This window comes from Anomaloglossus baeobatrachus, chromosome 1, assembly GCF_048569485.1.
Source record: "Anomaloglossus baeobatrachus isolate aAnoBae1 chromosome 1, aAnoBae1.hap1, whole genome shotgun sequence".
Lineage (NCBI taxonomy): Eukaryota > Metazoa > Chordata > Amphibia > Anura > Aromobatidae > Anomaloglossus > Anomaloglossus baeobatrachus.
In genome coordinates, this window is record NC_134353.1 from 180,867,524 (window position 1) to 180,888,340 (window position 20,817).

At 40.4% G+C, this 20,817-nt stretch overlaps 1 protein-coding gene across 2 annotated transcripts in view; it reads left to right on the top strand.

Annotated features, from left to right (window-relative positions):
- LOC142309813 (putative ATP-dependent RNA helicase DDX60) overlaps positions 1 to 20,817 on the top strand; it is a 420,704-nt gene that overhangs the window by 356,974 nt on the left and 42,913 nt on the right. For both annotated transcript variants that reach the window (XM_075347271.1, XM_075347272.1), the window contains one exon: positions 7,976 to 8,123. In XM_075347271.1, the coding sequence (XP_075203386.1) occupies positions 7,976 to 8,123 (148 nt within the window). The remainder of the gene's footprint in view (positions 1 to 7,975; positions 8,124 to 20,817) is intronic.

Genomic DNA, 20,817 nt, shown 5'->3' on the forward strand with positions numbered 1-20,817 from the left:
GACGCACATTCGGCATCGTTTGACATATCGTAGCGTGTGACACCTCCGAACGACTGTGAACGAGCAAAAATACTCGCGTTATCGTTGCTCGTTGACACGTCGTTCATTTTCAAAATGTCGGTCCTCCTTCTGTGCGCCGGTTGTTCGTCGTTCCCGAGGCAGCACACATCACATTGTGTGACACCCCGGGAACGACAAACACAGCTTACCTGCATCCCGTCGGCAATGTGGAAGGAAGGAGGTGGGCGGGATGTTACGTCCCGCTCATCTCCGCCCATCCACTTCTATTGGCCGGCCGCTGTGTGACGTCGCTGTGACGCCGAACGTCCCTCCCCCTTCAGGAAGAGGATGTTCACCGCCCACAGCGACGTCATCAGGGAGGTAAGTACGTGTGACAGGGGTTTAACCACTTTGTGCGCCACAGGCAACTAATTGTCCATGACGCACAAACGACGGGGGCGGGTACGATCGCTCGTACGATCGCACGATAGATCCTACTGTGCGACGCCGGCCTAAGTCACGTAATTTAAACATTTAAATGGAAACCCCAATGAAGGTGTTCAGTATAGGGGCATAGCCTGACAGCACTAAGAACAAGACATGCTCCCCAGAGGTGCGCCTATCTCAAGGACAAATTTGATCTTTTAAGCCATACTATCACCCAAGAAAACTCCCTGTACCTCAGTGTGACCTTCTCTAACTACCTGAAGATACCAGGCTTGTCTCCTTTGAGCAATACAGGTACCGTATGCTCCCAGACACACAACTAACAGTAGATGAGGGGACCGCGCTCCATAGCTCCTCCATTATAGCCCTAGGGCATCATCTTATCTTTTGTTAACTCTCAAGGCGGCGAGCTCAATGGAGAAGGAAACTGGTGACTAGGTAGAAGAAATAAGAGGAGACTCTAAAATATAGGAGAAGGAAGAGTGGAAAGAAAGAAGTGAGCGGAAGAGAAAAGGAGAGGGAAAGGAAAGACTAAAACGGAAAGGGAGCAACAGAAAAGTAAGAACATGTGGGAATTAGAGTCAGTGTCCTGAAGAAACAAGAAAGAAAGCTCAGTAGAAAGAAAGTGTGATTAAGAGGATAAAAATTCACAAATAATGATAGAAAAAGGTCCCACAATTCAAATTAATGTCATCATTATTTCCTCAAATTGCAAGGTGATAGATACTATAGCTAAATATACAACTCCAAGGCTGTAACCTGTGTTCTGTGGGCTGCTGCCATCTTCTGGTTAAGTATAATATTGCAAGTAAACTTTTATCTGCAACCTGAAATAAAAGACTGCTCTTTTAAAAAAAATAAAAAAATAAATAAAATCTAAGAATACTAATTAACTGGAAAGCTTAATCCCTTGTCTTTCACTTTGAAGGGTTGCAAAAGACTCATTTAAATATTATATGTGATATCCACTGACTCTAAAAACAGACAAGGATAACAACTAAATGATTTAACTCTTAGAATTCCTTTTCTTCTCCCACTAAAGTTGCATTACAACCAGAATGTAAAATGGGAAAAAGCTCCAAAACGCAGACTGAGAACCTAACAAAGCCGTGAAGACCCCGAAAGAAAAAGCAAGAAGAAACAGCCTGAGAATTAGAGGGCTCCCAGAAACAATCCTACACAAGGACATCTCAGCAATACGTACACAGATTTTTCAACAATTTGTTGGGAAAGGAAGAAACTAGCAATATAGGTCTAAAAACAGCCCAGAGAGTCAATAAACCAAAGCCTATAAACCGATAAGACAAGAGACGTTCTCTGCTGCTTTAAAGTAAAAGAAGAAATATTCCAAAAAGCAAGATATGCAAAAAGAATTGAATATGAAGAAAATGAAATACAAATATACCAAGACCTTTTGAAACTGAATCTTGACCTCAGAAGCAAGCACCAAATTTTAACAAGAATTTTAACATAGTAAAAACCTTATCTATAGACTGGCTATTTCTTTAGACAACAAAAATCTAATCCTCAAACCCCCAGACAACCTTCCGTATGTTCTCAACAAGTTGGACCTTTTACACTTACAAATCCATCCTAGACTGGTTCTCTGCAGAAGAATTCCTCAATCTACCACCTTTGCTAAAGCATGAAAATTGGGCCACACCCTCACCAAACAAACCCAACAAAATAAAAAAACTAAATGTAAACTTTAAGAAAACACCAGAGAAAACAAAGAGAGGAGAAGCTGAAAATGGATAAAGACGATCATGTTGCTTCATTAAACTGAACATCTGACCTTATTGTTCAGTTGAAGGAAAACTTTAATGATAATTGTCATTTGATGCCTTGCAAATAACCCTTTTTTTCCTTTTTTTTCCCCTTCCTTCAAGGCTAAATAATTAGCCGTAGAACATGTAAGATGTTACTCACATTTATATCTTCACTTAATCTTTTGTCAATAAGGCATTCATAGGCCTTTACTGGGAGTCCTTCTCATATATATATATATATATATATATATATATATATATATATATATATGTATATATATATATGTGTATATATATATATATATATATATATATATATATATATATATATATATATATATGATAACTGGTAACTGCTTTGCTTTCCTTTTCATAATCAGCTGCAAACTTTACACATTGACTGAAAATACAGTGCCTTGTGAAGGTATTTGGCTCCCTTGAATTTTTCATCCTTTTCCCACATTTCAGGCTTCAAACATAAAGACAAAAATTTTACTGTTATGGTGAAGAATCAACAAGTGGGACACAATTTTGAAGGAGAACAATATTAATTGCTTTATTTGTTATTATTTATTGCTTTTTTATTATTTTAAACTTTAAAAAAAAAATATAACTGGAAAGTGGGGCGTGCAATATTAATCATCTCCTTTAAGTTAATACTTTGTAGCGCCACCTTTTGCTGCACTTACAGTTCCAAGTTGCTTGGGGCATGTCTCTATCAGTTTTGCACATCAAGAGACTGAAATTCTTGCCAATTTTTCCCTTGCAAACAGCTGGAGCTAAGTGAGGTTGGATGGAGAGCGTTTGTGAACAGCAGTTTTTAGCTCTTTCCACAGATTCTCAATCAGATTCAGGTCTGGACTTTAACCTGGCCATTCTAACACCTGGATACGTTTATTTGTGAACCATTCAATTGTAGATTTTGCTTTATGTTTTGGATGTTTTCCAATGGTCTTGTTGGAAGACAAAATTCCGTCCCAGTCTCAGGTCTTTTGCAGACTTCAACAGGTTTTCTTGAAGAATGGTCCTGTATTTGTCTCCATCTATCTTCCCATCAATTTTATCATTCTTCCCTGTCCCTGCTGAAGAAAAGCAGCCCCAAACCATGATGCTGCCACCACCATGTTTGACAGTGGGGATGGTGTGTTCAGGGTGATGAGCTGTGTTGCTTTTACGCCAAACATATCGTTTGGAATTGTGCCGAAATAGTTCGAGTTTGGTTTCATCTGACCAAAGCACATTGTTCCACATGTTTGGTGTGTCTCCCAGGTGGCTTGTGGCAAACTGTAAACAACACTTTTTATGGATATCTTTGAGAAATGGCTTTCTCCTTGCCATTTTTACATAAAGGCCTGATTTGTGCAGTGTATGACTGATTGTTGTCCTATGGACAGACTCTCCCACCCCAGCTGTAGATCTCTGTAGTTCATCCAGAGTGATCATGGGCCGCTTGGCTGATCAGTCTTCTCCTTTTTTGACATGAAAGTTTGGATGGACGGCAGGGTCTTGGTAGATTTGCTGTGGCATGATACGCCTTCCATTTCAATATGATCGCTTGCACTGTGCTGCTTGGGATGTTTAAAGTTTTGGAAATCTTTTTGTAACCAAATCCAGCTTTAAATGTCTCCACAACAGTATTACGGACGTGCCTGTTGTGTTCCTTGGTCTTTATGATGCTATCTGCGCTTTAAACAGAACACTGAGACTATCACGATCACAGAGCAGGTGCATTTATATGAAGACTAGATTACACACAGGTGGCTTATATTTATCATCATCAGTCATTTTGGACAACGTTGGATCATTCAGAGATCCTCAATGAACTTCTGAAGTGAGTTTGCGGCACTGAAAGTAAATGGAATGAATAATATTGCACGCCCCACTTTTCAGTTATTTATTTTTTAAAAAAGCATAAAATAAGCAATAAATTTCGTTCAGATTCACAATTGTGTCCCACTTGTTGTTGATTCTTCACCTTTATGTTTGAAGCCTGAAATGTGGGGAAAGGTTTAAAAATTCAAGGGAGCCGAATACTTTTGCAAGGCACTGCATATACCTCACATTGCCATTGATAAAAATGCTCATCATATGTCAATTGTTCAAAGTTACCTTGAATTGTTCCCTACCCAACCTTAGTCCTGCTCAATACATTCTAATAAAGTTCGACCTTCACTATTTCAATTATTGCTAATCTAAACTTGGTAACATTCAATATGAAAGGTATAACCAATCCAGAGAAGAGTTCACATATATTGAGCTACATGAATAAAAACAAAGTAGATATCACTTTTCTTCAAGAAACACATTTTAAAAAACCCTAATACACCTATATCTAAAAACAAGACCTACACTAGATGGTTTACTGGCAATTCACTAATTAAGAAAAACAAAGGAGTTTCAATTATCATCTGGAAACTCTCTGTATACCTTGATAAATATCTATGCAATTTGTGACGTGGGAGTCTTCAGAACAAAGCACAAGCTGGGCACAATGTCTGGGCACTAAGCTGGCATATATGTAATTTTCATTCTGCAACATCCACTTCATGATTTCTGAAAAACAATTGTAGCGCCCTACGGGCAGGTGATAAACCTGCTCATTGCCAGGCCGCTTCGGGTCGGGTTAGGCGTTGTCATGGGGTGGTCTTGCCCGGTTCCGTTGCCCCAAGGTGTACAGAAAATGGTGGGGAAAGTGGGGTATTTGGGAGAATTTGTCGTGACGCCACCTGTGGTATGCAGCCAGGAGTAGCCACCGCTGCAGAATTCCTCGCCGGGGCAGGTGTTAAGGCAGCCGGGATGGTGTCGCTCCCCACAGGCGGAGCGGGCCCCGGGTGGATGAAGAGGGGTTTAACGGCCATTGGCGCCTAAGGGCTGGGCCGCGCCGCCGGTAAGGACGAGCCAACACAGTCTCTGCGGGTTCAGGGTGTAATTTACTCACAACTTCAGCTGCCAGCCTGGTCGCATTGGTCACTGCCGTGATGGGCTCAGGTCGATCCTGAATCCATGGGAGTCAGAACCGGTGCGGTAGTCCGTGGGCCCTTCCTCACTGCACTTTTCAGTGCGGGTCCCTGTGGCTTGAAGCACCCATAATCACTTCTGTACTAGGTAGAGTACTGTTCCCTAAGCCAATAGCACCAGTAGCGTGGATCCCCTTGAGTCTGACCGTGATCGAGGCCTCAGAATTCTAAGTGCCACTTGGCTCTGGAAACTTGTATGGTCGGAGATGCGTGGAACCACTTCGTCCGTCAGAATTTGGTGATGCAACATGGAATTGCACCACCGTAGGGTGCTGCACCCTGAACAGCGCTGGTCCCAGGGGAACTGACACGGTATCCTCCACAGCGACCGTTAGACTCCTATGTCCCACAGGAGCTACCAGGAAAGACGTCCGCTCACTGTCACTCCTGCTGGAGAACTCCTCTAAAACTGTGTGTGACTCCTAACTACCCCTGGTGGCTGCTCATCCCCCTACCCAGGTCTTAAGCTAGTGGATTGGGGCCCATGTTGTGATGGCACCCTGTAAATGCCACACTGTTGGCAACCCCTTTGGTACCTGACCGTAGCCCAGTCCCCAGTGGGGAAGGGGCAACCCATGTATTTATGTGGTTGTGGATGATGAAACCGGTACCGACCTCCTTTGGATCCAAGATCAGCACCACACCCTAAGTGGATTGCAGTACTCTGTGGCGACCTGATCCTCAGGGGCGCCACACAATCATAGAGTCAAAATAGTCACTACACTCATAAATTTATTTCCAAAGGGATGTAATTTCCAAAATGAGGTTACTTGAGGAGGGTTTCTACTGTTCTGGAACTTAAAGGGGTATTCCCAGCTCCAAGATCTTATCCCAATATGTAGTACATGTAGTAATATGTGGGTTGCTGATAAGTCTTTGGCTTTGTGATTTTTTTTGTGTCTATGCTAACGAATCTTACATCACATGAAAGCCTTATGTGTCTATTATATGTTTTCAAAATTTTGTATTTTTGCTTATGGCAACAGTGTTCTACACACGCGGGAAAACAAAATGATGGAGTCTAATGCGATATTCACAGCAACTGAGAGCAGAGGAGTGATAAAATTCTTGTTTCTGCAAGGAGAGTCCGCGAAGGATATTCATGATGATATGTCGCAGACATTGGGGGATTAATGCCCTTCATATTTCACAGATAAGAACTGGGTTGCCAAATTTAAAATGGGCCAATTCAGCACCAATGATGAGGAATGTCCTGAACGGCTGAGAGTGGTTGTTGTTCCGGAGATCGTCAATGCTGTGCACATTCTCATACTGGAGAATCAACGAATTTCACCTAAAGCAATAGCAGACAATTGGGAAGAGCCGGGTAAAGCGCTGTGATTGTCACATCTAATGGATGCGGCAATCCTGGGAAGTTGAAGGCTGCTATTTTTAGGCTGAGGGGCTCAATAAGCATGGATCTCCGCAGCCTAAGAATGCCAGCCCCCAGCTGTTGGGCTTTATTTTGGCTGGGTGTAAAAATTAGAGAGGACAGGACACTGTTTTTTTTAAAAAAAAAATATTTATTTAAATAATAAAAAAAAAAAGGCATATGTGGTTCCTCTTATTTTAATGCACACCCAATATAAGTGCACGGATGGGGGCTGAAGCCTTTAGCTGCATAATATGGGGGAACCCTACGCCAATTTTTTTACATTTTTTTTATGTACGATATGGACCCGCAGACAGGGCCTGTGATTGGAAGTATTAGACGCTGTCACACAGGCTAGGGGTGCATCTGACTGCAACCAATCACAGTCGCCGGTGGGTGGAGAAAGCAGTGCATATGCAATGAAGGTAATGAGTGGCTCCGGATGTGACTGAGCAGCCAGGAAGCAGTTACAGCCATGCAGGAGCCTCGGTAAGTACAGCCCACTTGCTTTATTATTATTTTATTTATTTTTCCTTTATTTTTTTTTTTTATTTCTCGAGTTGCCGGACCCAGATCATTAGCCAGAATTCCCTGAGAATTCCAGGCCCGGGTCCAGCATATTTGAAACCACGCGGATCTATACTTTTACAGTCCAGGTCCGCCCATCACTACAACCAATCACACATCATTTTTTTTTTCTGAAGTTGGATATCAAATCAAAGCTGTGTTGTAATTGCTTTCATAAATCTCACTCCAATACATTTTGAAACTTCACTTCATGAGAACAGTATTTTGAACAAGGAAAAACCATTATAGGCTATGTGCCCACGCAGCGTATTTGCATGAAGTTACGCTGCGATCTTCACCGCAGCGTAACTGCATGCCTGCTGCGTCCCCAGCACAATCTATGAAGATTGTGCCTAATCCATGCCCACGTGGCATATTAGAACGAAGCGCTTCGGCTATTGCCGAAGCGCTACGTTCTAAAAAGAAACATGTCACTTCTTTCATGCGCTTTGAATGCAGGTCCCGCTCTGTCTATGGGAGAGGCTGCATCCAGAGCGCATGAAATCGGCTTTTCATTACGGACTGTTTCTGCAGTGATTTGAAGCGCACGTGTGCTGTTCAAATCACTGCAGAAATTTCTGCAGGAACAGAACGCAGCGTGGGCACATAGCCTAAGCCAAAACCAGCATATGACGGATGTTTCTGTAGTCAAAGGGTTGAAAGAATTTAATTACTCCCTCTGGGTGATCTGAACACCCAACTTATGGCTTCTACAAAAGATGGCAAAAGTATGCTTGATGTTAGAGATTTTAATGTATGAAATATAGAATAGTAATGAGTGCATAAACTTTATTTTGGTACAGGTTTTTCTTGATGATCTTCCAGAAGATTTTGCTTCTGTGGTTGAGGAATACAACTGGAAAGCTGCAACACAATTTGGACAATGTATTCTTGCAGGTTCCAAACTTGCTGATATGGAGAAGGAGCACCAGCTGCCACTTTCAAAAATCAGTAAGTATTTTCTAGCATATTTTCAAAACATTTTAGGCCTCTCCTGCAGATATTTTGTTATTTATTATTGCTTTTTAAAATGCATGTATAAAATGCTGATGCTTTTTAATTAGTTCGTTTTATTTATACAGTATATGTTATTAATATTTTTTTTTCCATTTCTATTGGGAAAAATGTCAGAAAAAGAGTCCGTCCTTTTTTCGTATGTTAGTATTCGTTGGTGTTTTTTGCACCAAATTCTTAAAAATGGTAATGAATTCAAAGCAAAATTAAAAATGTTCTTAAACTTTTTGAGACTTTTTAAGCATAAAAAATCACATGTTCTGCTAAAATGTTTCAAAATTTCAGAAGCATATGAAATCACTTCATGGGGGACTAGAGTACATTTGAGCACATATTTATGGATTTTTTTAAAAAGCCGCAAATGATGAAGCAATTATCCCACAGTGCTAAACTTAATGATAAAAAAGCAAAACAATAACACAACCAGTGAACACATATAAACTTTAACTTTAAGTGACTGAGTCAATGTTCACCTTAATATGGGGAGATAAGGTATGCACACCAGTGACTATGTAAGGGGAATACATGGAATAGCAGAAACTGCTGTGTGAATACTGACTTGAAAAATCCAATAGCTATATGTAAGAGTGAAAATGTGAAAAATGGAATCTGCATTACTGCCATGAACATATGAATCAAGAGAAATTTAGCTACTGAATTGATCAATGCAATAGAGCCCCAACACTACGCCAAAGTATTTCTCTACGTTGGGGTCCCTAGCTTGTGTGTGTCCTCTCATGCAGTTAAAAAACTTACCGTGTATGGGAAGCTGAGACCCAGGCTATTTATGCGTATGATATGGATTGGCAATAGGTGTGGTTGGGGAGGGATCACAAACGAAAAACAACTAACAAATAAGGAATAACGTTTGGAACACCATTCTAAGTCTGAACTGGGTGCAAAAACCTAAAAAAACATCACTATGGGGAGATAAGGTATGCACACCAGTGACTATGTAAGGGGAATACATGGAATAGCAGAAACTGCTGTGTGAATACTGACTTGAAAAATCCAATAGCTATATGTAAGAGTGAAAATGTGAAAAATGGAATCTGCATTACTGCCATGAACATATGAATCAAGAGAAATTTAACTACTGAATTGATCAATGCAATAGAGCCCCAACACTACGCCAAAGTATTTCTCTACGTTGGGGTCCCTAGCTTGTGTGTGTCCTCTCATGCAGTTAAAAAACTTACCGTGTATGGGAAGCTGAGACCCAGGCTATTTATGCGTATGATATAGATTGGCAATAGGTGTGGTTGGGGAGGGTTCACAAACGAAAAACAACATCTCCCCATAGTGATTTTTTTTAGGTTTTTGCACCCAGTTCAGACTTAGAATGGTGTTCAAAACGTTATTCCTTATTTGTTAGTTGTTTTTCGTTTGTGAACCCTCCCCAACCACACCTATTGCCAATCCATATCATACGCATAAATAGCCTGGGTCTCAGCTTCCCATACACGGTAAGTTTTTTAACCGCATGAGAGGACACACACAAGCTAGGGACCCCAACGTAGAGAAATACTTTGGCGTAGTGTTGGGGCTCTATTGCATTGATCAATTCAGTAGCTAAATTTCTCTTGATTCATATGTTCATGGCAGTAATGCAGATTCCATTTTTCACATTTTCACTCTTACATATAGCTATTGGATTTTTCAAGTCAGTATTCACACAGCAGTTTCTGCTATTCCATGTATTCCCCTTACATAGTCACTGGTGTGCATACCTTATCTCCCCATAGTGATGTTTTTTTAGGTTTTTGCACCCAGTTCAGACTTAGAATAATGTTCACCTTAATGACCAGGCCAAGTTAATTTTTCAGGGTGACTGAGCATTTTTTATCCCACTAGTGATTCACAAAATTTTATATTATTTAGATTTGAAAACTAAAAATTACACTTTTTTCCACTAAAATACTGTTTTAGGCTAAGACCGCACTTTGCGTTGCCCTACATGCAGTTTAGAACGCACGTTTTTGCCTTAATTGATTTAGCAAAAGTTGCCTTTTCCAGAAATTTAGCGCTAAAAATGCATGCGTATTTACCGCGTTTTAGATGCGTTTTTAGCGCTTTTTACATGCTTTTTCACCTGCGTTTTGTCACATGCGTTTTGAACATCAAGACACTGCTAAATAAAGATTAAATAGTCAAAAAGAATGAAAAAAAGAGAAAAAAAAAGGAAAATATATAATTTTGGAATTAATAAAGAAAATAATTTCATGAAATTATAGCGGTTTTATAATATTTAATGCTAAAATAGCAATAAAATCATAATTTTCTTTAATTTAATTGATGGACTATGTGTGTGTGTGTAAAGGGACATATTATTCCATTATTTTAATGTCAGAAAAGCATGCGTTTTTGAAGTTCAAAACGTATGTATTCTGCACCTAAAAAGCAGGTAAAACGCAGGAACTTTGAAGTTTCTTGTTTTTTGCCATTTCTCATTGACTTCATTGTTAGCAAAACGCACCCAAAATGGCAAAAACAATTGACATGCTGCTTCTTTGAACGCATGGTTTTTGCCACAAAATATACAAATTAAACGCAGCGTTTTAAAACGCAAAGTGTGGTCTAGAAATCAACCTTTTCATAGACTATTATGTAAAAACAAAACGCATGCCTTTTGGCATCAAAACGCTGCAGCTCAAAACGCTGCTGAAACGCAGGTAAAAATGCAAAGTGTGGTCTTAGCCTTAGCACCAAATTTATAATTTACACTAGGGATAATAGGAGAAAATGGACCTTATAATTTGTTATGCATTTTCTCCCAAACACAGTGATACCCCATATGTTGTCAAAACTATTGTTTGGGAACATGTAAACCATGGAAAGAAAAAAGCGCTATTTTATTTTTGGAACACAAATTTGGAAACCTTCTCTCATTTTCAGAGTCCCAGAGGTGCCCAGAAAACCCCAAAAGTGACCCCACTGTAGAAATTACACTGCTCAATGAATTAACCTACAGCCGCAGTTACTATTTTGTAACATCCATGCCATGTCTTTTTTCCTGAAGAATTGCAAATATGCCAGCGCACTTAATCTTTTACAGATTTTGTGTCGCCAAAAGCTAGGCACAATGTATGTACACTAATATATTGTGCCCAGCTTTTTGCGACACAAACTCTGTAAAAGATTAAGTGCGCTTTTCCCGGCATGATAAGGCCACACACGTGATCGCTTATGGCAGTTTAAGGAAAATGGGGGTTAGAAGAAGGGATCTCAAATTTCACCGGATCTTATTTGAGGCAGTGGAAGCCATGTCGCTTTGGCAGAGGCTTTGTTCTACCAGTAACGTGAGACCCCTTATATTTCCAGTGACGAACCTGAGTGGGAGCTGAGTTTTTGAGTTAGTTTTGTTAGGAGTTTTATTGGTAACATTTTTTTATCACTTCCAGTATAAAGCTGGGATCATATTCTTGTGTTCTATGTTGAGCAATTACGTCAGGGTTTCTGTTTAAATCTCCCCAAAATATGATTGAGATGAAACCCCTGATGGAATCACTCATTATAATGAGGTAGATGGAGACACTTTGGACTCCATTAGGTGTCTGTTACACCGGTATCCATTTTTTTGAGGTGTGCACAGAACTGTGGTTGTCCACATGTATGCTAAAAAGACACTTAAAATAATGTGATAATACTGGAACAAAGACCAGACTGAGTCCAAGTGTTTCCATCTATCTCATTATAGTGAGTGGTTTTACATGAAAATCCCAACACGATTGCCCAGTGGAGAGCGCAGGATAAATGTGAAGTTTTATTCTGATTTTTAAGAAGTAGAATGATGAAAAAGACAGCAATACAAGGATAATTTTTAGTTTTATTTTTGCACTGCTCACCGTATGATGTAAGTGATAAGACAAATTTATTCTTTGGGTCTGTATGATTACAGCGATATCAGGTATATACTATATATATATTTTTATGTTTTGTAGATATCACACAGTAAAAATTCTTTTTTATAATTGTTTTTTTTCACCATATTCTGAGAGCTACAGTGGAGCAAAAAAAGTATTTAGTAAGCCACCAATTGTGCAAGTTCTCCCACTTAAAAAAAAAAATGAGAGAGGCCTGTAATTGATATCATAGGTAGACCACAACTATGAGAGACAAAATGAGAAAGCAAATCCAGAAAATCACCTTGTCTGATTTGGCAAGAATTTTTTTTTTTTTTTTTAAATTATGGTGGAAAATAAGTATTTAGTCACCTAAAAACATGATAGATTTCTGGCTCTCACAGACCTGTAACTTCTTCTTTAAGAGGCTCCTATGTCCTCTACTCATTATTTGTAGTAATAGCACCTTCTTGAAATTATCAGTATGAAAGACACCTGTCCATAACCTCAAACAGCCACACTCTAAACTCCACTATGGTGAAGACCAAAAAGCTGTCAAAGGACACCAGAAACAAAATTGCAGCCCTGCACCAGGCTGGGAAGATTGAATCTGCAATTGGCAAGCAGCTTGGTGTGATGAAATCAACTGTGGGAGCTGGTGTCTTTCATACTGATAATTTAAAACAGGTGCCATTACTACAGGTAATGAGTGGAGGACAGAATAGCTCCTTAAAGAAGAAGTTACAGGTCTGTGAGAGCCAGATATCGCGCATGTTTTTAGATGACTAAATACTTATTTTCCACCATAATTTGCAAAAAAAATCTTGCAAAATCAGAGAAGGTGATTTTCTGGATTTGTTTTCTCATTTTGTCTCTCATACTTGTGGTCTGCCTATGATGTCACTAAAGGCCTCTCTCATCTTTATAACTGGGAGAACTTGCACATTTGGTGGCTGACTAAATACTTTTTTCCCCCACTGTATAACTTTTATATTTTCGGTTGTATGAGGGCTTATTTTTGCTCGACAAGTAAATATTTTTGGCACCATTTTGGGATATACAACATTTGTTAATTGCTTTTTATTCAGATTTTTCACAATGAAAAGAAAACAACAATTTATTAATGTTTTTATTTTTTGAGTGGTTCACCGTGCGGTTAAAGTGATAAGACCATTTTATTCTTCAGGTCAGTACGGTTACAGTGATAGCAGATTCATACAGTTTTTTTATGCTTTGCTACTTTTCCACACTAAAAACAATATTTTTCAAAAAATTAATTTGTTTCTGTATCGCAATATTCAGGGAACTGTAACATTTTTTATTTTTGCTGGATGAGCTTTGGGGCTTATTTTTTGCAGGACAGTTTGTTATTTTCTTTTATACCATTTTTATGACTTTTTGATTGCTTTTCAGTTAATTTTTTGTGTGTAAGCATGATGAATAAATAATGTTGGCTGTATGAAATAAATAATATGACAGTTTGAGTTATTCCAGATGTGGCGATACCAACTATATCTGCATTTGTTTTGCTTATTTTTTGTTTTAAACACAAAGACTGTGTTTTTAGTGGTGAATTGGGTTGTCATGTTTTGTGGGCACTTTTTTCTGTGTTTTTATACATATTTCATTTAACTTTTTGTACTCTTTCACTTTGTTCCACTGTGAGACATGAATATTTTTTAGTTTGATCTCCAGTTTCATGCACTGCTGTATTCATGTAAATTAGTGCACAAGACCTCTCAGTTGTTCACTGGCAGAGCCTACTGGACCTTGCTTATAGCAGGATCTAACAGGCCACCATATCCCGGGCTCTTCAAATCACCTCAAGATATCATGGGAATGATCATCAGCCACGATGATTATTATGGGAGGGGGTCGGTGATATCAAAGTGTGTCTTTTAACCCTGTCAGTGGTATTTATGGGGTTAATCAACCCCAATCAGTTCCAAAACGGGTCAGGGCCAATTTCCAGGAGTGTCAGCTGTGATGTATAGTTGTCACCCACAAGATTTCCATCCACAGGGGTGCTACACACATATTCCTGATATGCATATTTTTAAACGGTGATGAGGGAATAAGGCCCCTTAGGCTGTGTCCGCATTTTGTGTCGTCCTAGTTGCAGTTCTAAATGCATCCTCTGGCAGAAATTGCTTTTGCCAAAGTTGCTTTTGACCACAAAATCGTGGTAAATACGCGTGCATTTTTACCGTGTTTTAGCCGCGTTTTTAGCACTTTTTACCTGCATTTCAATTTCTTAAAGTCAGGTGCGTTTTGATTACAAAGACACTACTAAATAAAGTTTTGACATACAAACACTATGAAAAAAGGGAAAAAAAAAAAGTTAAAAATATAATTAGTTAAATCATAACGAAAATAGTTATATTTAATATAATTATAGCGGTTTTATACTATTTATCGCTATAATTCCAATAAATTAATATTTTTCACTAATTTGTCAGACTATGTGTGTGTGTAAAGGGACATATTATTCCATTATTTTGATGTCAGAAATGCATGCGTTTATGTAGTCCAAAACACATGTTTTCTGCAGCCAAAAAGCATGTAAAACGCTGGAATTTTGATGTTGCTTGCTTTTTACAACTTCTCATTGACTTCAATGTTAGCAAAACGCAGCCCAAATGGCAAAAACAATTGACATGCTGCTTCTTTAAACACAAAGTTTTTGCCCAAAATTATGCAAATTAGGGCTGCTTCTCACTTGCGAGTCTCTCGCAGTAGAGCAATGCGAGAAAAACTCGCATTGGAATCGGACACATGTTATTGAATGATTCAGCTCGCATTTGCAATTTTTTTCTCAGTCCAAATCGGACTGAGAAAAAAATCGCAGCATGCTGCTTTTTTGCGAGTTTCTACTGCGAGTCTCTACAATGCAAGTCTATGGGAGCGTTTAAATAATCGGATGTCACGGGACGGCACTCACATCATCCTAGTGACATGCGATTTTCTAAATACATTTCTCGCATGTTTCCTAAAACACTGGAAACGAGTGATGTCTCACAATGTCTGTCAATCACTATTCTCTGTCAGTCATTCTCTCCCTTTCAGTCTCTATTCTCTCTCTGTCGGTCCATCACTATCTCTGTCCCTCTCTCACAGTCTGTCGGTCATTTTCCCCTCCTCTCTCATACTTACTGATTCCCGATCCCCGGCGCGGCGCTGCACGGCATTCACACTGCTGCGGCGACTTTTACTATTTTGAAAAAGCCGGCAACTCATTAAACAATCTCGTATTCCCTGCTTTCCCCTCCCACAGGCGCCTATGATTGGTTGCAGTGAGACATGTCCCCACGCTGAGTGACAAGTGTCTCACTGCACCCAATCACAGCAGCCGGTGGGCGTGTCTATACTGTGCAGTGAAATAAATAATTAAATAATTATAAAAACCGGCGTGCGGTCCCCCCCAATTTTAATACCAGCCAGATAAAGCCATACGGCTGAAGGCTGGTATTCTCAGGATGGGGAGCTCCACGTTATGAGGAGCCCCGCAGCCTAACAATATCAGTCAGCAGCTGCCCGGAATTGCCACATACATTAAATGCGACAGTTCTGGAACTGTACCAGGCTCTTCCCGATTTGCCCTGGTGCGTTGGCAAATCGGGGTAATAAGGAGTTATTGGCAGCCCATAGCTGCCACTAAATCCTAGATTAATCATGTCAGGCGTCTCCACGAGATACCTTCCATGATTAATCTGTAAGTTACAGTAAATAAACACACACACCTGAAAAATCCTTTATTAGAAATAAAAAACACTAACAAATTGCCTGGTTCACCAATTTAATAAGCCCCAAAAAGCCCTCCATGTCCGGTGTAAAACAGGATGGTCCAGCGTCGCTTCCAGCTATGCTGCATGAAGGTGACCGGAGCTGCAGAAGACACCGCCGCTCCTGTCAGCTCCACGCAGCAACTGAGGTGAGTAGCGCGATCAGCTGAGCTGTCACTGAGGTTACTCGCAGCCTCCGCTATATCCAGTGACAGCGAGTAACCTCAGTGACAGCTCAGCTGATCACGCTACTCACCTCAGTTGCTGTGTGGAGCTGACAGGAGCGGCGGTGTCTTCTGCAGCTCCTGTCACCTTCATGCAGCAGAGCTGGAAGCGACGCTGGACCATTCTGGATTACACCGGACATGGAGGGCTTTTTGGGGCTTATTAAATTGGTGAACCAGGCAATTTGTTAGTGTTTTTTTATTTCTAATAAAGGATTTTTCAGGTGTGTGTGTTTATTTACTGTAACATGCAGATTAATCATGGAAGATATCTCGTGGAGATGCCTGACATGATTAATCTAGGATTTAGTGGCAGCTATGGGCTGCCAATAACTCCTTATTACCCCGATTTGCCAACGCACCAGGGCAAATCGGGAAGAGCCGGGTATAGTTCCAGAACTGTCGCATCTAATGTATGTGGCAATTCTGGGTGGCTGCTCACTGATATTGTTAGGCTGCAGTTTGAACAGCATAGTGCGGTTTAGAAAACCAAACTCCCATAGACTTTGCTTGAAAAGCAGAACACATCCATTTTGGCATTAAACGCTGCAGTTGAAAAAGCAGGTAAAAAGCAGGTAAAAAGCAAAGTGCGTTCTTATCCTAAGGCTATGTGCCCACGGTGCGTTTTTCATGCTTTTCTGCAGCATTTTCAACTGCACCTTTTTAGTGCCCAAATGGCTGCCTTTTGATTTCCCAGCAAAGTCTATGGGAAATAGGGATTTCTTGTGCCCACCATGCAGTTCAAAATGCTGCGTTTAATTTACTTATTTTGTGGCAAAAACCATGCATTTAAAAAAGCAGCATGTCAATTGTTTTTGCCATTTGAGGTGCGTTTAGATAACATAGAAGTCAATGAGAAACAGGGAGTAACCAAGAAACATCAAAATTCCAGCGTTTTACCTGCTTTTTAGGTGCAGAAAACATGCGTTTTGGACTACTAAAACGCATGCTTTTTGCACATCAAAATAATGATTTCATATGTCCCTTTACACACACACATAGTCCGACAATTTATTTAAAGAAAATTATCATTTTATTGCTATATTTCCGTTTTTTATTAAATAACCGCTATAATTCTATTAAATCTTGCTATTTTCTTTTTTTTCATACAAATATTTATGTGCCCCATTTTTTTCTCTTTTTTCATTAGGTTTGACTGTTGTAACTTTATTAGTGTCTTGATGTTCAAAACGCATGTGTCAAAACGCATTTGAAAAAGCATTCAAAAAGCGCTAAAAACGCATCAAGCGTTTTCAGCGCTAAAGTTCTGCAAAAGGCAACTTTGGCTAATTCAATTAAGGACAAAACGTGCATTTAGAACTGCAAGTTTGGAAAAGCAACGTGGACACATAGCCTAAGACTTCTAACTGGGGTGCACCATCCCAGAAAGCTAAAGGACCATATCAGACTACATAGTAGAAATAGGAGGGCACTCACCGTATATAAGCAGTAAAAAACTTTGGATTTATTGATTACAAGGAGCAGGCATAAAATACAGGACAGAGGGGAGAAGGACTGACCACACACAGACGACAGCTGTTTCGCATCGGCAGTCAGCACTTTGACAAGTCCCTAGTGGATACGTCAGTTGCTCACTCTTTTAAGGGAGTGGACTAAAGCCTGCTTTACACGCTGCAATTAATCGTGCGATCGCATTTGCGATCGCACCCGCCCCCATCGTTTGTGCGGCATGGGTAATTTGTTGTCTGTGTCGCACAATGCAGTAACCCTCCGTCACACGTACTTACCTTCCAAACGACCTCGCTGTGGGCGGCGAACAACCACTTCCTGAAGGGGGAGGGACGTTCAGCGTCACAGCGATGTCACACAGCGGCCGCCCAATAGAAGCGGAGGGGCGGAGATGAGCGGCATGTAACATCCCGCCCACCTCCTTCCTTCTGCATTGCCGGTGGGACGCAGGTAAGCTGCAGTTCATCGTTCCCGGGGTGTCACACGGAGCGATGTGTGCTGCCTCGGGAACAATGAACAACTGGACGTTAGATTTGTAGAAAATGAGTGACGTGTCAACGATGAACGAGAAGGGGGGTATTTCAGCTCATTCACCGTCGCACTAGCTGTCACACGCTACGATATCACTAACGATGCCGGATGGGCGTCACTTACGATGTGACCCCGCCGACATCTCGTTAGATATATCGTAGCGTGTAAAGCCCGCTTTAGGAATGACGTCAGTGTATTAAAATCACATTAGTAAAATACTAAACATATCTAGAAAAATACAAGACAAAATTTACAGAATGCAATAATTAGCAGTATTAAGGAACTTTTTTCAATAGTAAAGCAGCAGAAAAAATCATTACAAAAAGACAAGCATGTCATTTTTATCGTTAAGACCAAGTGGCCCCATTGCATCAGTTTTTATAATCCACCTTGATTCCTGCCGCAGTAAGAATTTATGGGTATCACCCCCTACAGCTGCAGGAACAATTCTCTCCAAGCCAGCAAACATCAAAGAATTTTTATCTACAGAGTGTTTTACTCGCACGTGTTCAATGAGCCTGGGAGGACCAATCCCCGAATTTAGGGAATTTAAGTGCTCTCTGAACCTGATGAACAGCTGTCTAATTGATTTTCCAACATAAAAACGCCCACACGTGCAGAATATTACATAGACAACAAAATCTGTCCTGCAAGAAATAAATTGCTTTACAGTATGTGTCTAGCCTGCTTTACACGTTGCAATTTCGCATACGATATCGTATGCGATTTGCAACGCCCCCATCGTATGTGTGGCACGTTCAATTTGTTGAACGTGCGGCACAAACTATTAACCCCAGTCACACGTACTTACCCGTCCATACAACCTCAATGTGGGCGGCGAACGTCCACTTCCTAGAGTGGGAGGGACGTTCGGCGTCACATCGACGTCACGCGGCAGCCGGCCAATAGAAGTGGAGGGGCGGAGATGAGCGGGATATAAACATCCCGCCCACCTCTTTCCTTCCGCATTGCCGGCGGGAGCCGCGGGAGGCAGGTAAGATCTATTCAATGTTCCCGGGGTGTCACATACTGCGATGTGTGCTGCCTCGGGAACATTGAACAACCTGAAGTGCAATTCGTCAGGATTCAACGACGTGTATGCGATGAACGTTTTAATGTTTAATCGCAATCGCACGTACCTGTCACACACTACAATGTACCTTACGATGCCGGATGTGCGTCACTTACGACGTGACCCCGCCGACACATCGTAAGATATATTGTAGCGTGTAAAGCGGGCTTCTTGCCACCTAATTGAACAATTTTACTTTGTAAATACTGCCTACAGAAAGAACAGCTCCCGCATCTGTAATTGCCGGCAAGGGTGGATTTTTGGAGCCAATTGGTCTTAGGGGTAAATCTCTTATGGACCAACACATCTCCCAAATTTTTATTACGCCTATAGGTGATAGAAGGCTTATTAATAGCAAAAGAATGTAAATCACGATCATCCTGAATAAGATGCCAGTTATTTAAGATTGCTGAATGTATTTGTCTATCCATTGTACTGAGCTTAAAATTGAATCTAAAGCGATAAGACGCCTCCCTTTTTTCTACTTTTGTTTGTTCTAAAGTCCCTGCAAGTGTTTTATTAGGATTTTTATTATTAAACTTGCTAGCTCTATCAAAAGCATTTTTAATTAAACTGGGTGGATATTTTCTTTGTGCCAATCTCTTTTCCAGCTGGAAAAGAGATTGGCGCAAAGAAAATATCCACCCAGTTTAATTAAAAATGCTTTTGATAGAGCTAGCAAGGGTGATTTTAATACACTGACGTCATTCCTTAGTCTACTCCCTTAAAAGAGTGAGGAACAGACGTATCCACTAGGGCAGGGTTCCCCAACTCCAGTCCTCGAGGGCTGCCAACAGTGCATGTTTTCAGGATTTCCTTAGCATTGCATGGGTATTGGAATCATCAACTGTGCAGGTGATTAAATTATCACATGTGCAATACTAAGGAAATCCTGAAAACATGCACTGTTGGCGGCCCTTGAGGACTGGAATTGGGGACCCATGCACTAGGGACTTGTCAAAGCGCCGACTGCCGGTGAAAAACAGATGTGATCTGTGTGGGGTCAGTCCTTCTCCCCTCTGTCCTGTATTTTATGCCTGCTCCTTGTAATCAATAAATCCAAAGTTTTTTACTGCTTATATACGGTGAGTGCCCTCCTATTTCTACTGTTTAGTCAAATCTGGTCGTTTTACCTTCTTTATTTTTTGATATATGGACCGGGCACAGTAAACCATTTTTTCTTTTTCTTTTGATTTTATTTTAATTGTAATTTTTTTTAATATATATTACTTAGACAAGATAGCTACCCCCGTAATCCTGTACGAGAAGCATTCCAGAGATGTGATTTAGGTTAAACGTGTACATAACAATATGTACTCCGAACACGACTTATTGACACTTGTGGGAGTTTTCTCGCTACTCTCTTTCCCTTGTGTGGAGGGTCACTCTGCAGGGAGATGTGAACCATAACCATTATTGTCAACTGACCATTCTCCAGTATGTTTTCCAGTGCACTCAATGGTAAAATTAATGAAGTCAGTCAAAACTACAACTTGTCTGCAAAAAAAAATAAGTCCTCATACGACTAGGTTAACAAAAACACAAAAAAATTATGGCTCTTGGAAGAAAGGGGTAAGAACACAAAAATGAAAAATCTCCATGTCAGGAAGAGGGTTAAAGGAATCCAAAACTTAGAAAATCAGTAAAAGTTGTCCTGAAAAGAACACAAGGATATCTATACCCGTAACCTTCTCAATATCTAGATATTAT